The 15,937-nt window shown below is 42.3% G+C and overlaps 1 protein-coding gene across 1 annotated transcript in view; it reads left to right on the top strand.

Annotated features, from left to right (window-relative positions):
- Nucleotides 1-13,314: 13,314 nt before the first annotated feature.
- The window catches only part of LOC147901299 (uncharacterized), a 221,363-nt gene continuing 218,740 nt past the window's right edge, over nucleotides 13,315-15,937 (top strand). Inside the window, exons 1-4 of the mRNA XM_087376466.1 lie at nucleotides 13,315-13,522; nucleotides 13,791-13,881; nucleotides 14,071-14,183; nucleotides 14,357-14,486. Of these exons, the coding sequence (XP_087232592.1) occupies nucleotides 13,392-13,522; nucleotides 13,791-13,881; nucleotides 14,071-14,183; nucleotides 14,357-14,486 (465 nt within the window). The 5' untranslated portion in view covers nucleotides 13,315-13,391. The remainder of the gene's footprint in view (nucleotides 13,523-13,790; nucleotides 13,882-14,070; nucleotides 14,184-14,356; nucleotides 14,487-15,937) is intronic.

The following is a 15,937-nucleotide window of genomic DNA, read 5'->3' as shown; positions in this document are numbered from 1 at the left end:
GTGCCCAGAGAGAATAGAGGCCTGCATAAGAAGCCTCCTAAGGAATTGCTACTCCTAAGGCCACACATCCTTTTCCCTCATGATATGTTATTAACCAAATTCTCTTACTGCCAATTTGTCTAAGCTGCCACCTCAGTTTGTTCCCTCCAACCTTGACTTCTTGTAAGGCAAGGAAGTGAAATTTTATTTTCCTAAGCTATCTTTGGAAGATGGTTGTTTTCAAATCATTTGCCAGTCTCCTTGAACATCCACACTAAGAAAAGAAAAATTATCTTGACTGGTGTATTGCATGTCTAGTGAGTGTTCTTGTTCCTCTTCTTCTTAAATTGAAGTAGGCTTTGAATAAGAGAAATGACAAAAGCCCTTTAACATCCTTCTCTTTTCTCTTATTTGAAGATTGGTTACCCCCCTCAAGCCAGGCTTTGAGCCTACAACTTTGGAATATTGGCCTTTCCTTATACTAGCTAAACTTTTCTTCTACTCTTGACCATACTAAAAGGAGGGCCTTCATTTGGGCATTGGTCTTATCCACTTGTAGTAGTTGTTCCTCAGAATTCTATGTGTTGGGCACTGATTCTTCCATTGCTTCATTCAAACTTCCCTATCTAACTCTCATCTCTGAGCATCTCAAAGGTGTTTTTAGTATTTACTCTCCACTACCTTTCCTTTGTCTTTCTTTGAAGATTTCTTCTCCATCAAGGGGATTCTTGCACCTCCATTGGTATCATTCTCTACCTTCATCGGTTCCTCTATTGCCGCTTTGCCTTCCTATGACTAGCTCTGGAACAAAATCTCTAATGAAGTGCCCTCTAACTGCAAAGGAAACAGTAGTTTCAAATGTTTTTATAGAACAAATTTTGTACTAGTTTACAACCATTACCATCTACCACCTGGATAGTTGGTGGAGGGTTAGCTGCCAAATCCATAGGGACACATGCTTGCAGATTTCCCCATTGGATCGATAAAATTCTTAGCTTCCAAACCAAAAATTTACCCAACAACACACATAACATCTCAATCTATGGGAAAAGTGACGGTGGAAATCCAGGAACTCTACACAAATAGGTGTCTTTGATGGAGGCAAATATGTGTGTTGAAAGATAGATACCACATTTGGACTAACGAGGGCTAGTTTCTTATTGTCTAGCTATCATTCTGTACCACAAAATGTCTCTTTTTAAATAAGCAAACTATAAGCCCATTCCTAAGAAATCGAATGTTTGTAACATTCTAACCTTTCTGAGACCATGCATTACCAACCCAACCTTCCAAGAATAATGTAGGCAGTCGGGAATCATGGACATATCCTATTATTGCACAAGAACTAAGCCACTTGGAGGTTCCATTCAGCACATTGTTATGGAGTTTCATGCAAGGGAGATTACCTCAAAGATGCTCCCTATCTATTTGAATAGTGTTTTGACCAGCTTTAGTGGCTCCTAATTCTTTGCCACCCCCAAAACTCTTTTAAGGCTAGAAGATATTCCTTTCTTTGGGGCTAATGACTTCCCACAACATTTTTTCTAGAACCAACGAGGCCTTGAATAGGTTCCTATCTCACAAGCCCAATGAAAGAAGGCTTGACCTGCATCTCACAGGGACTAGTTTCCTTGTTTGTTTTTCTCAATTAGTTAGCACTCTGCCAATGGTAAATTTTTGATATCCTTTGTCATAGTGTCAGGGCTTTGGTGGTTATTGGCAGTCTGCCCCATCCAAGCTCTGTCTTTGGGAGTACCTTCAATTTTTGCAATGAAGAATTTGATGGAGTTGGCTCCTTGGAGCCATTCTTCAATTTGTTTTCTTCCAAGTGTACATTGAATATAAGGAATGAAATAAAATGCCCTAGCATGTTTTTTTCATCATCATCTCCATCCATCTCAACATCATTCTTGAATGTAGCCAAAAAATTGCTATGTGCATGAGTGCGACTATGCAGTGCTTGGTGAAGATGCTCTCTCTTGCAATCCTAAGTATAACATGCTCTGGTGATAAAATAGATGACAACATTAACACTCAAAGTATGGGGTTAGTTGTTCATAGGAGAACCGTATGGTGATGGGAAAATACCAACTTACACACACTTAAAGAGACTGCTAAGTACAATTCATCATCAAGACAAATATATAGACGAATGGAATCAACTTGTAGTGCCTCAGCTTGCAATGGACACTTAGTAGCTTCCTAATATAGCAAGCTCAGGTGCAGGGAAGATAACTTGGCACACTGCTCTCTTGTTCTCTTCTCTACTCCAAGCTGTTACAATTGCATCACCTCTAACTAAGCAAAAGTGCCTTCTAAGAGTAGTAGCACCCGGTGCGTCATGTTGTTACTATTGATTGGTGGATGTGCCATAATCTCCTACACCTCTGCTGTAAAATAGTCTTGGTCCAAGATGCTCCATCACTTCTGAGTAAGTCAACACTTGATGATTGCACTTTGATGCCCACTTTGTTACCCTAACCCAAGGGGTAACAGTTGCCAGTAGATTAAGAATGGTAGGAGGCAATCTGAGCCTCATCTCAAAACCTCCAGCCTCCATGTTAGCCTGACTCAAGGGCTAACACATAGTACCTATGGGTAGCACAGTGGAAGGAATTGCCATTTGGAGTAGCATTTGTTATAGGAATTGTATGCCAAAAAACAAAAAATCATACATTCGGGTAGAAAAGCGCTTGATATCGGAGGTTATATGCCCATTTTGTGAAGTGTGAATGCATTTGAGCACTTGAAATAAGGTTTCACCAGTAAATTTTAATTGGAGGATGCATCTAAGAGGAGGAAGAAGTGGTGCTTCTATTGTGACACACCAAGCCATTTTGCGAAGGATTGCAAAAAGAAGAAGGCAGATCAGAAAAACAAGAGGGAGTCCGACTCAAATTCAGAGGGTGACACAAAAGCCAAAGCTAATGTGGTAATCAAAGAGTTGTTATTGGTGACATCTCCGTGTGTTATTGAGGTCAGATATGCCGATGTAGAAACCATAGTGATGATGTCTGACATTGAGATGTGGGTCGACGAGGAGTCAGAAACCTTTGTGAAGGTGAAGGACAGCATGGAGTGCTTGGTATCTTCCAGGTGCGTGGTATCTTCCAGGTGCATGGCTATTGATACTGAGACGAGGGTGGATTCCATGGAGTGCCCTAGGGTTTCATTGTTGCTGTGCTTCAGAAGGGAATAGTACAAGATTACATAGCCTATTGGTATGTCTCTTGACGAGGTGTATGGTTTGCTTTCAAAGCAAGCATAGGGCAGTACGACGATCTGGTATGTACTTGATGTTCTTAATGTTAGAAATGACCCACCAGAGGTTACACACAGCAGAAGACTTATAGTAATGCCCAGGAGCTCACACAGTGTGGTGTGGGTGTGGAATCACAAACTTCTTTACTTAATTTGCATAAAATAGCTGTGCAGAGTCATCAATAGACAATGAACCAGCCAGATATAGAAACCACCAAATTATATATTTCCGTCCAAAACTATGGACACAATACAAAAGAGATAGATCCAGAGTCCCATCAATGGTGTGGTCCTTTGATCAAGCACAAGGTCCTTCTCCTATCTGCTGGCTATCTCTAGACTCGAGCCCACGTGCTCCACCTCGAGCGTAAGTAGACTTTCCATCCAAAGATCTCAGCACCTTGCTGTCCTAGTAGGAAGCCTAGGCTTTAGCCCCAAGTGAGCTCATTCTGCAGCAACTCTAGCCTTGCTTTACCTCCTGGATGTAGGCCCAAAGTTCAGGCTTCTGCTACTCGTGCTGCTCATATGTTTGCTGACTTGCTGCATGTGAAATGAGGCCTATGGCCTTTGCTTTTATAGGCCCCAAGGGCCCCTTGAAGTAATCGACTAGCCAGCCCTAAATGGGCCAACTGGCTGATCTATTTGGGCCGACCAGTCTACCCCAAAACTATCCCTTTAAGGGCTCCAAAAATTGGGGCCCTTTGGCCCACACTTGTAGGGCTTTTGGCCCTCCAATCTAGGCAAGGGCCCAGCCTATATAAGGCATGCCTCTGCCCACTGGCAGCCCCATTTGCTTCTCCACCAGGTCCCAACCATGTCAGTGCCTGTTCACCTTGTTACTGCTGCTTCTGCCCTCTGCCAGGCTCTTCTCCAACCATGTGTGTAGCATCGTACTGAACCATATTGCTGTTGACTTCATCGTGCCCTGCCAAGTTAGATCTAGGGCTTGCTGTCCCCGCCTTCTACTCCTTCCATAAGTTCCGTCCTTTGTAGCCTTCTTCTCTTGTGAGGTGCTGCCCATGTGGTAGCCCCCTCTCTCTTCTCTAGGCATCTTTTGCCCTAGGTCTCCCTCCTCCATGCTCTCCTCATTTGGGGGCTTACAGATGGGGAGGTGACCTTTCCAACACCCCCTCGCACCGACACACCTCGGCTCAATGCTAACACATCGATGACGATGCTCCAGTAACTCCCTAGTCGTAGTCCTCTGGAACACTTCAATGTCAAAATCTTTTCCTGGATTTTTATCCAGTGGCTCCTGCTCCACCAGGTTTGGTTCCGCTTTCACACACCATCCTGGTACACAGGTCCATCTCTGGTAGCACCTCCTGACACCACCTCCTTTAGTCACGTTCATGCCTCTAAACTCGAGCAATCCAGCCATCATGATCTTCCAGTTGTCCCCCTCATAATGAGTGAACAACTTGGAGTCTTCCAGGCACCATGCTTTGAGGGTCTGTTTCAACCCATCCTTCCTTGGCAAGGTTTGCAACCTATGAATATTTCTAGATAACCTGGACCATGAACTCTCGTTGAGTTCTTAAGCAAGTACTCTTTTGGCTTCAGTACTCTTTGTCCATCACCTTCTAGCAATCTACGTTTGAGATTTGAAGAAGCACCAATACTTTCCCTTCTACCTTCGAAGAAGGCCAATTCCTTCGGCATCTGACTCCTCGTCGACCCACATCTCTATGTCAAACATCCTTATTGTGATTTCTAGATCAACATATATGACCTCGGTAACACTTGGTGATGTCACTAGGAACAACTCTTTGATTACCACATTTGCTTTGGCCTCTCCCTTTGAATCTGAGTCGACGGACTCCTTTTTGTTTTTCTGATCCACCTTTTTCTTTGTGCAGTTCTTTGCAAATGTCTTGGCGTATCACAGTAGAAGCACTTCTTCTTCTGCTTCCTCTTAGAAGTCCCCTTGTCATCAGAGTTGTCTTTCTTGGACTTATCACCGTTAGGCTTGCCCTTTCCTTTGCCAACGAAATCCTTCGCCAGCATCACCTTGTCGTTTTTGTCCTCATTGTAGAGCTTCTCCCAAGCTTCCTCCTGTAGCAGTAATGGACCAAACTCCTCAAACGTCAGAGGTTTGGTCCTCTGTCCTGTTGTCACAATTGTAACAAAACTCTTGAAACTCCGAGGTAGCCTCCTCAGTACCATCAAGGCCAAATGGCATGAGTTTGTCTTCTGACCACAATTGTTGCCAGCTGATCCCTCACCACCTTAACCTTCATCAAATGGCTATGTACCGTATCTCCTTATTCCATATCAATATTGTAGAGTTGATGCTGAAGAAGCAAAATCCAAGAGGTGTTGTCCGTCTTGTATAGATCCTTTAGGGTGGCCCATGCCTCTATTGAAGTCTCGGCCACCTGGATATGTGGAAGAACGGAGTCCCACCGTAGTCCCTATGATTAATGCCAGGGCATGGGCATCTCTGTCCTCCCAAGCTTTGAGCTTCTTTCTGTCTACTACCATGACTATTTCCCCTTTGCTATCCACCATGTCCACCATGGATTTGAGGTTTGCTAAGTTGCATTTGGAAGGAATTATTGTCATTCAAGCATGGTTGAGACCTTGCAAAAAATAACCCAAATAATGGGTGAAAAATCAATCAAGGATAAGTATAGCATGTGGTCTTATAAAATGGAGAATTTTCTCATGGGAAAAGGTGTTAGGGGATTAATTAAGGGCAAAGATGAATGCCCGGATGTGCCGCCATGGGATTAACCAATGGATGAGTTGAAATTGGAGTACAAAACATGGATGGAAAAATCAAGAATGGTATTGCACTGGATATCTCTATGCATTTCTGACACACTCATCCCTCACATTAAGAAGGCTAGCATGCCTAAAGAAGCTTGGTATATCATTCACAAACTATATGGTATAAGCACAGAGGCAAGGAAAATTCAGCTCAAGCAGCGGCTCCACGGAATATGGAGAGGAAATAGAAGCATCACGAACTATGGGAATGAGATAAGGGAAATTACGAAAGACTTAGCCTCTATAAAGGGCAATGATGATTTGGTGTCTCACCTTGAATGGTTTATGCCCCCCAATACAAATCATTGGATACTTCTATTTCCATGCGAGGCACTATGCCCAATTTTGAGGAGCTGGTTGCATTATGCATGACAAGAGAGATGAAGGTTGGGCTCAAAGCCTCCACAAGTAGTGGAAGATATAATTTGTTTTATCACTAGGATGGTAGAGGTGATTTTAGAGGGTGAAGTGGACACCCAAGAGGTCATGGGAGAGCCTCATATGCCCATCAAAACACTATGGATAGAAATCAGTTAAAGACGATGCAATTATGTGCCCAGAGGAAGGGGGAGAGCCACACCCCATGGTGGATGAAGGGCCACTCATACTTCACACGTTGGAAATTGCCACTTTTGTGGTAAGTTTGGGCACTATGCGTGAGATTGTTATGCAAATCATAATGCCACACATAGAGGGCATGGTGGAAGATCACAATATGATCATTATGTTGGTGGAAGAGAGTCTGCATATGAGCTTGGATATGGCACTCATCTCTTTAGTATGAAGCATGCAATGAGTAGCATGCAAGAGTTTTAGTTTAGTGAGGATTGGTTCATAGATTCAGGAGCCATAAATCATACGATGCATCATGGTGAGTGGTTCATTCACAACGATGAGATGCCCGGTGATGAGTTTGTTGCTATAGGGGATGATACCATGCACAAGATTACTCATATTGGTGATATTCCCTTGAGGGATAAGTGTGGTGTGGAGAATACATCAGGAGATGTTTTATATGTGCCCATAATCATAAAAAATCTTGCTTCCATTGGTCAAATGGCTGACCAAGGCTATCAAGTGTGTTTTATTAAGTTTGGATGCCTTGTAGTCTATAGAGGAGTTACATAATGGCAAAGTGGGCAAGATTGTTGCCAAAGGTCAAACCAAAGAAAGATTGTTAACATTTGATGTAGGAAAACCCTATTTATGGCAAGGTATGTACGTCAATAGGGTTTCCAAACAAGATCAAGAGGCTGGACTTTGGCATAAAAGACTTGGGCATATTAATTATGTCCACTTGAAGGAGATGCAAACCAAAGACTTGGTGAGAGGGATACCCATATTTGGTTATTTAGATTTCATCCATGTATGCCCTACATGTCAATTTGCAAAATAAACAAGATTGCCATAGATTCACATGCACCTGTAGTGAGTGCCTTATATTTTGCTTCAGTTGAAGACAAAGAAACAGTTGGCTGTTTGTTTGACAACCATGATATAGCACCTTGACCAAGGAAAAATACATATCCCTGAGTCGATCTCATGGTCTCATGATCTCTGGCGGCATAGTCACTGTCACAATATCCATGCAACCTTGGATGATGACTTCCTCTATATTCTATTCCAAACTGTCTTGTACCTCTTATGTATCACAAGACTGTTTTGGATGCATTCTAGTGAGATTGTTTTTGATTTGTCATAAACTGTGCTGGTGAACTTACTGCATAACAAATATCTGGTCATGTGATAGTCAGATATATATAAGAGATTCGATGAGCTCCCGATAATGCTTGTCATTAACGATAGGCTTTTTTTAATCTTTTGTAAGTTTCAAACTTTGTTCCATGGGAGTGGCTACAATCTTGCGACCTGCCATATGAAACTTCTTAAGGAGACTGTCAACATATTTTAGCTGACTCATGAAGGTGCTGTCTGAATCTCTCCAGAACTCAATTCCAAGAAAATAGTACATAAGTCCAAGATCTTTCATGTCGAGAACTCTGCATATAAGTCTTGTTTCAACCTTTTGATGAAGCTATCATTGCTTCCGGTCACAATCAGATCATCTACGTACAAAAGTGCAAAAGTAATGTCTTCCCCTTGGGCTTTATAGTAGAGAGTATGATCTGCATTGGATTTTATGTATCCCAGATTAGCAAAATACTTGTTGATTCTACTGTACCAAATTCTGGGTGCTTGCTTTAAGCCGTAGAGACTTTTCTTGAGGTGCTTCTGGCAATTCTTGCTCGTCTTCATCAACCTTTTCTATAGATGACTAAGTAATCGGTGTGTCTATCTCCTGGATATTTGATGTCTTCCATTCTAATTCCTCATCAAAGATTACATCTTTGGAGATAATGACCTTTTGGTAGATGGGATCATATAACTTGTATGCTTTGCTTTCTTCACTGTAGCCAGCCATGATGCATTTGCATGACTTTACATCCAATTTCATGTGATGGTCATTATGCATGTGGGCATATGCTATGCAACCAAATATGCAGGGATGCCCAATGTGTGGCTTGTGTCTAGCGAATGCTTCATAAGGTGTCATACCCTATATCAGTTCAGTTGGAAGCCAATTAAGCAAGTCTTTTGCAGTGGCTATTGCTTTTGCCCAATACTAATTTGGAAGATGCTTCTCACTGAACATTGCTCTAGCACTGTCTGCTAAAGTACCGTTCTTCCTTTCAACTTTTGCATTCTGCTAAGGAGTATCTGCACAAGTGAATAGTCTTCAAATGTCGTGACTTTTGCAAAAGTTCATGAATGATGAAGACATGTATTCACCTCCTCTGTCTAATCTGATGCCTGTTTGGTTTTCTACCATGGCTTTGAATTCTTGAAATCTGGAAAAGACTTTAGATTTCTATTTCAAAAAGTAGACCCAAGTCGATAAAAGTCAAGTAGTAAAGTGAACCATTGATGCTATGGCTCTGGGCATAACCACATATATTTGCATGTATCAAATCAGGAATACCTCTTGCTCGAGAGGTGCTTCTACTGAAATTGGTTCGCTTTTGTTTACAGAAGCAGCATGCTTCGCAAACTTTTCGAAGAAACTGTAGCTTAGGAATTCCAATTGCCATATTCTAATTTATGAGCTCTATCAAGCTATTGAAATTGACGTGTCCATATCTTTCGTGCCATTTTGCAAAAAGTGGCATTTACTGCAGTTGAGTTGACATGGCATTCAATTCTAGTATTGAAGCTAGCATTCTGAACAAGCGTCCTTCCTTGATTGTTTTTCCTACTAGCTGATATGCTCTAGATTTGTCTCTGATAGTGTATTCGTCTCCATCAAAGATGACTCGGTAGTTGTGTTCCATCATTTGACCAACTGACACGAGGTTCTTGCTAAGTTTTGGAACATAGAGTACATCTTTCACCGAGCTTCGAGGTGCTGCAATGGTGGCTGATGTTGATTCTCCCCCTCCCCCCCCCCCCCCGCGCCGCCAAGGTTTCTGCCATCACCGTCGTTGACCCCAGCATGCCTTCCTTCAGCAAGGAGAGCTATTTTCTCTCAAACCTCAACGAGCCCGAGAAGACGGCCCTGCAGGAGCTCAAGCTCTCGCTATCCATAACAAGGAGTTCTGTGATTGCTAAAAGCAAGTCCCCTTCACTGAGTGTTGATGATGATATTAAATTTTGCTAGTAGCTGCTTGCTCTGCAAACTTGATGAAATGATCATTGAGAATAACCTTTGATTGATGCGTGTACTAAGGTCAATGTTGCTTCACTTGATGTTGCAAAAGTGATTCTGACACTCATTAAGGTTTATGCTTATCTTGAAGAAGAAATTGAGAATATCTTGAAATTAGTTTGTACCGATCTTAGAATTGTCTTTTGCTTTCCCTTAACCACTTAGAAAAACTTGTATGATTGTGCAATTCTTCAAGTGATGTTATCTACACTTGATTGAATGTGCCATTTTGTGAAAACATGATTTGCTTTGATTTGATGTTACTATTCCATGACACAAAATGTATTGAAATATTAAATGAACCAAATAAGTTTCTAGAGGTAATGTCTTTGCCATGAAACTCTGTGAATTGAATGTGAACTGAGGTAGTGGTACATGTTGATGAAGATCCCATAGTCATAAGTTGCCTTAATGCTGAATAGTTTCCTTATTTAATGATGCCATGACCAACATTCTTTAATCATCTGGCCTAAATGATTTGGATATGTTCCAATATTGTCATGACCAACATTCATTCACGATATCGCCATTCACTTTGCAATTGTGTTACTAGATTTCTTCTTTTTTTGTTGCTCTTCTTGTTCTCATCTCATGTAGAAGCTCTTTTAAGTCCTCTTTCCCTATCTTTGATGTGTCTTTTAGCAAAACCAAGTTGTTTTCTTCTTCTTGGCTCTCTATCTATTTGAAGACCCCCTTTTATTTCTTTGGGATCGCTGATGACCCCCTTCTAGATCACAATTGCCTTGTGAAGCAATCCATGATATGTCTTGTCAGCTTCATGATCTCCATGTTTTGCAACTCTACACCAGTACTGAGGCCTCTTAACAACCATAAACAAACTGCTATTTTAGCTTGAGCATTGGTCAGTTGATTGGTAAGCATGGTTAATTGATTGGTAAGCATCCTCATTCGGGCTACAAACTCATACACCAATTCTCCTTCATTTGGTTGAGCTTTAGCATGAAATCCTCATTGTTGGGCTCATGTTGAAATCTTTCTAGGCTCAATCTTGTCCTTGTTGTGTTGATACTATGAAGGTTTCCCTCAATGTACTTCATGACCATCTTCAATGGCTTTGTCTATGAACATTGTCATGAAGTACATCATATGCTCTTCCTCCATATTGTATGGAGACATTTGCCACCATTTGCAAAAAAAATTGCAAGTGAGAATGAGGATTTTTTCACATCTTTTCCCATGTACTTTTGGAATTTGATTTTGATATTTTGCCCTTTCATCATTGGCGGATTCATTCATGCAGTTAATAGTAGACTTTCTAATGAATCCATCCTTATGGAGCACTCTACTGAACTCAGATTTTTGTCCTGCCCTCGTGAGGTTAATGGGGTGCTACTTTTTGATCCTCCATGCTAGCCAAGGTCCCTTGGAAGGCAAAGTGTTGACTCTTTTGGTCTTCTTCGCTCCTTTCTCTCTTCTGTCTCCTCACGTCATATCTAGTTTCAAATGGCTTGGGTTTCCCATGTTCTTTGTCATTCAAGCCTATCATCTACCCTTCTGTCCTCTAATAACATCTTTGTCATTCAAGCCTATCATCTACCCTTTTGTCCTCTGGTAACATCTTTGTTGTTGACACATTAGTTATTGCATCCTCTACTCCTTACATTCTTGCATCCTCTGCTTTTGCCATCCACTCTTCTTCCCTCTACTCTTGACATCATTGTGAGTTGTTCACATTGCTTTCTCCCATCTTACATCATTGGCACATCTAGCATAGACCACTCCCTAATAGGATCGCCAAAAATGTTAGCTATAGATTACTTTTAACATGCGAATTCATTCTTCTCAGATATGCATGCAATTCATCAGGCTGTGCAAAGTCAAAATGCCTTTTCGAGATTACCTAATGAAAGAGGTTGTTTGTGGCAAAATGGAACAAGCATCATGCTTCCTAACCCTTATGCAGAATGCTCATCTGCAAAGTAGCGGTGAGATGAACGAATGTGAAATGAGATGCAATGGCACGATGCAATAGTTGATCAAGTCTTGCACATTGTATTAGAGAAAGAGGAGGTGTTCCATTCATTACTATGATTTTGCTCAAGGCAATACAAACGGCTTCTAGCCACACTCGACACACCAATAGAATAGTTGTAGGTGGAGATTGAGGCTCATGAGGGTTACGATGGTAATTAAAACATATCAACTATCAACCAAAAAGTTATGATCATGTGAGCATAAATAGTATGGAATGTATTTAGAACATATATATTATAGTAGTAAACAATCTATTAAAGGATTAGTCCCAAGACAAGGTGTTGAACACCATTAAGATTATAGAGACCCTTCAGTCTGTTGAAGGTTGTGCTATTGTGCCGAAGTGATAACATGCAATGTCAAAAAATATATATGTAGACTTCACCCCTCCGCTCGTCACCTGGTCCTATTGAGGTCCACACTACCTTGGACTAGTGGGCATAGGGTCCACAACTGGGTTGTTTTATATACAAAAAAGGAGCTTCTATCAATGTTGGAAATAAACAACCATACAAATCAGTAGGACCAAAAGGTGTTGACCATGGGGAAATAAACAAAAATTGGTGGTCACCAAGAGAAACCAACCTATTTTCTGAGAACCCATTGAATGAGAACATAATGTATTTAGAACAAATAACTAAACATATATATTATGGTAGTCCCAAGACAAGGTGTTGAACACCATCAAGATTATAGGTTGTGCTATGTGCTGGAGTGATAACATGCAATGTTTAAAAAATATATATGTAAACTTCACCCCTCTACCCATCACCTGGTCCTATTAAGGTGCACTTTGCCTTGGACCAGTGGGCATAGGGACCACAACGGGGGTTGTTTTATATAGAGAAAAGGAACATCTATTAATGTTGCAAATAAACAACCATACAAATCAGTAAGACCAAAAGGTGTTGACCATGGGAAATAAACAAAGGTTCAAGAGAAACCAACCTATTTTCTGAGAACCCAAGTGACACGCCTAGGGTATCTTTAGAACAAGGGCTAGCAACAAAGGTGGCTACCTCTTGTGGCAGTGAGGATATAGAAAATGCATGTAGGTCATGTCTTGCAGAAACGCTTTCGCCTTTCGATGGTCGCTCTAGTTATCAGAGCCTTGCGTTTCCAGATGGCGTCAGGGTGTAAATATTATCTTGCTAGATGGCGACAAGGGTGGCTGCCATGGGAACGTGATGCCCTCCCATCACCCAACTACAACGAGCGACCTGCATGTCCCAAGCACTGATGCTGGACATTGTCTCCCAAACGCCATATGACGCACCCATTTTGATGAGCAAGCTAGGACACAAGGCCCAATAACATGCAATGGTAGCATGTGAATGGTGCTCCTTATTGTTTTCCCCCCTAACCGCACCCCACACTCACCGACTCTTGGTCCTATGGAGCTGCACGGAGTGACCTCGGGATTGGAAGCCTACCACTAATGCGCAAACCAATAGGGAATGGTGCTCGTTGATTAATTGAATTGAGAATTATTATTGAAAATACATAGGCCAAAATATATATAGGCCAAAACCGTGAATATTAATAATGGAATTGAGAAATATTATGTGAAGATGGCAGTTGATGAATACGGGCCGCGTGACAATCTTTTGGTCGTCCTTGTTCCAACGAATTCAGCTGATAACTCTGTCTTCAATCGATCGATCAGTCGATCGCAGAATCCATGGCGGAAGACGATCAGCAGACTGACGAGGACTCCGAGTTGCCAGATTTGTCCAAGGTTCTCGCAAACCTTGACGAGCTCGTTCGACACGGCGAGCTTCCTCCTGAACGAGCATCCTTCGCCCGCCATAAGTATGCCATTTCGCATCCGGGAATCTTGATGGAGCTCAAACTTTGCGGCCGTTTGCGTCGGGATTACCTACGCATTGTTGCTACGCCCTTTTTATCACTCACCCACGCTTCTCGATGTTCCAACGACCATCCCTGCGATTTTAAGCTGGCAAAGAAACTATTCAGCGTTTGTGGATGTGGCATGCCTTTGTGCGTATCCGCTGTGTGTGGAGTAGGGGGACGACGGGGAAAAGCCTGTTTTCAATACTGATACTCATTGACAATGCAGGATTGAAGAATTGCATTCTGCCCTTTCTAAAAGTAAGGCGGTACGGAGAAAACTTACGAACGATACCCTCGATCTATCCCTCCGTCTACAGGTAAACAAAGTATCCAATAGAGGTGCCAAGCCAGACTACGCTATAGATAGTGAACTTTCAAGCACGAAATTGTCCATCTATAACACTATTGAAGTGGCTAAAGTGAGAGCATGCTTTACCGCCTATAATCTATACAGTAGCCGTACTTTATAATATCGAAACCAAGTTATTCTGTTGATGATGCATCAGGCCGAGATTGAAGCTTTTAAAAAGGAAATGCAATTGCAAGCAGAGGATGAAACGACATTGGACCTGCTCAGGGAGGATGCCGAAACAGCAGAAAACGAGTCCCTCTTTTGCAGGTAAGGATTTCTGCATCTCCTGCCTGTATGTACTACTTTATGCCTTAATATCAAAGGAATGACCTATAGACTGTGAGTCGCACTCACATTTTTTAGAACAATTAGGGAAAGGCACTTTTTCCACAAGAATGTGTGCACATGTTTTGCCTTTCTAACTGACCCATTTGTTAAAGGGAGAGAGAACAAGCATTAATACTGGAGGAAGCCGATCTTCTAAGGGCGCAGGAAGATTTTAAGACAAAGATTGCAGAGATTGAGGAAGAGCATGCTGCTGCTCTTGCACCTCAGATGTTCCAGCTCAAGGTGTATACTGTGCAAGCCATAATATCACCCTGATTTTTTGGGGGGATTAAGTTAATCAATCATGTGTGATGAAGTTTGTATTTTGAAAGCTCCCAATGGAAGCCTTCTGGCCGGTTTTCTCTCACCTGAACTATCTGCAATCCATCTTCCCTTGCGGGAGTGAGACTGCACTCTTCTTATTTTGAAAAGACTGCATGGACTACAAGCCTTTAATCTTTTCCTCTGTTTTGCCTGCCCCTGCGGGAGTGACACAGAACTCTTCTCATTTTTGAAAGACTATATGGACTAGATTATACTGTTGTGATTTTCCCCGTCTTGACACAAGATGAGTATAAAGTTGGACATTACTTTAGAGACGGCAGCAGCAGGTTTAACTTGTACCAGTGCATTGAAAAAAAAAACATGAAACTTATAGATATGAGGCTTAAATGACACTCAGCCACACTTTTGATCATCAATTTATGGAGAAATCATAGTCTAAGAGTGTTCTAGTGTGTACTAGAAACTAGTTTTATGAGTCTTTGTGTGAGAGAGTGCCATGTGGCATCTTGGGAGTTATCCCATATGGTACTTGAGTGTGTGTGTCCACTCTATATGAGTGTTGTACTTTCACTTGTCACATCAATCAACTTAGTGGAGCTTTTGGTCATGTAAGTAATTTCATTTTGGTTCTTGCCTTTCCTTCCATTTCATTTCCATTGCAAGTTATGCTTCCTTCCTTCTAGCTCCCTTGTCTCCTTTCCTCCTACTTCCAGTTCCTTCATGTGGTATCAGAGCCATGTCCCCTTTCTAGCTTTCCCTTCCTTGGGCAAACCTTAGGAGTGAGGTAGCCCGGAAATGGAAGCTACCTTCTCCCAAAGGGCAGCCCTTTCCTCAAGCTCTAGCCTCATTATGGAGATCGAGATGCCGACTTGGAGGAGCTTCCCATCATTGACTTGCTGCTAGCTGAATTGGAGCAGCTGCTCATAGTCAACTTTCTAATACCTCCTACCCGCTGTCTTCATGCGCTGCCCGCGCTGCCTCTTGCTCCCAGATGCCTGTGCTGCCCTGCGCCCCTCTTTTCCTGCTCGCTACCTCCTGCCCGCTGCCTTCCTACACTGCCCGCGCTACTTCTCTTCCTGCCCGCTATCTCCTACTCACTGCCTTCTTGCCCGCTGCCTTTCTGTTTGCATCTGCCCGTTGCCGTTGCTGCTGCAAATTCGTCATCTTGCAGCCTCCTATCCACGACCTGGACTCCAATGTTCGGGCCATCTGTGAAGCTGTCCTGCACCTCGTGATCTGCTACAGCATTTGGAGCTGTCCTGCTACAGTTCGAGGCATATGATTGCTGGTGATTCATTTCAGTTTGCTACCCATCTTCACAAAGTCAATTTCCATTATGACTTCCAATTTGGTGCTCGTGGAGAAGTTCAAAGGGGAAGGATTCCCAACTTGGCAAACAAGAATGCAAC

This window comes from Dipteris shenzhenensis, chromosome 6, assembly GCF_047967505.1.
Source record: "Dipteris shenzhenensis isolate YYH24624 ecotype China chromosome 6, Dip_SZ_1.0, whole genome shotgun sequence".
NCBI lineage: Eukaryota > Viridiplantae > Streptophyta > Polypodiopsida > Gleicheniales > Dipteridaceae > Dipteris > Dipteris shenzhenensis.
Note: the sequence above shows the minus strand (reverse complement) of the source record. Positions and strands in the feature narration are given on the sequence as shown.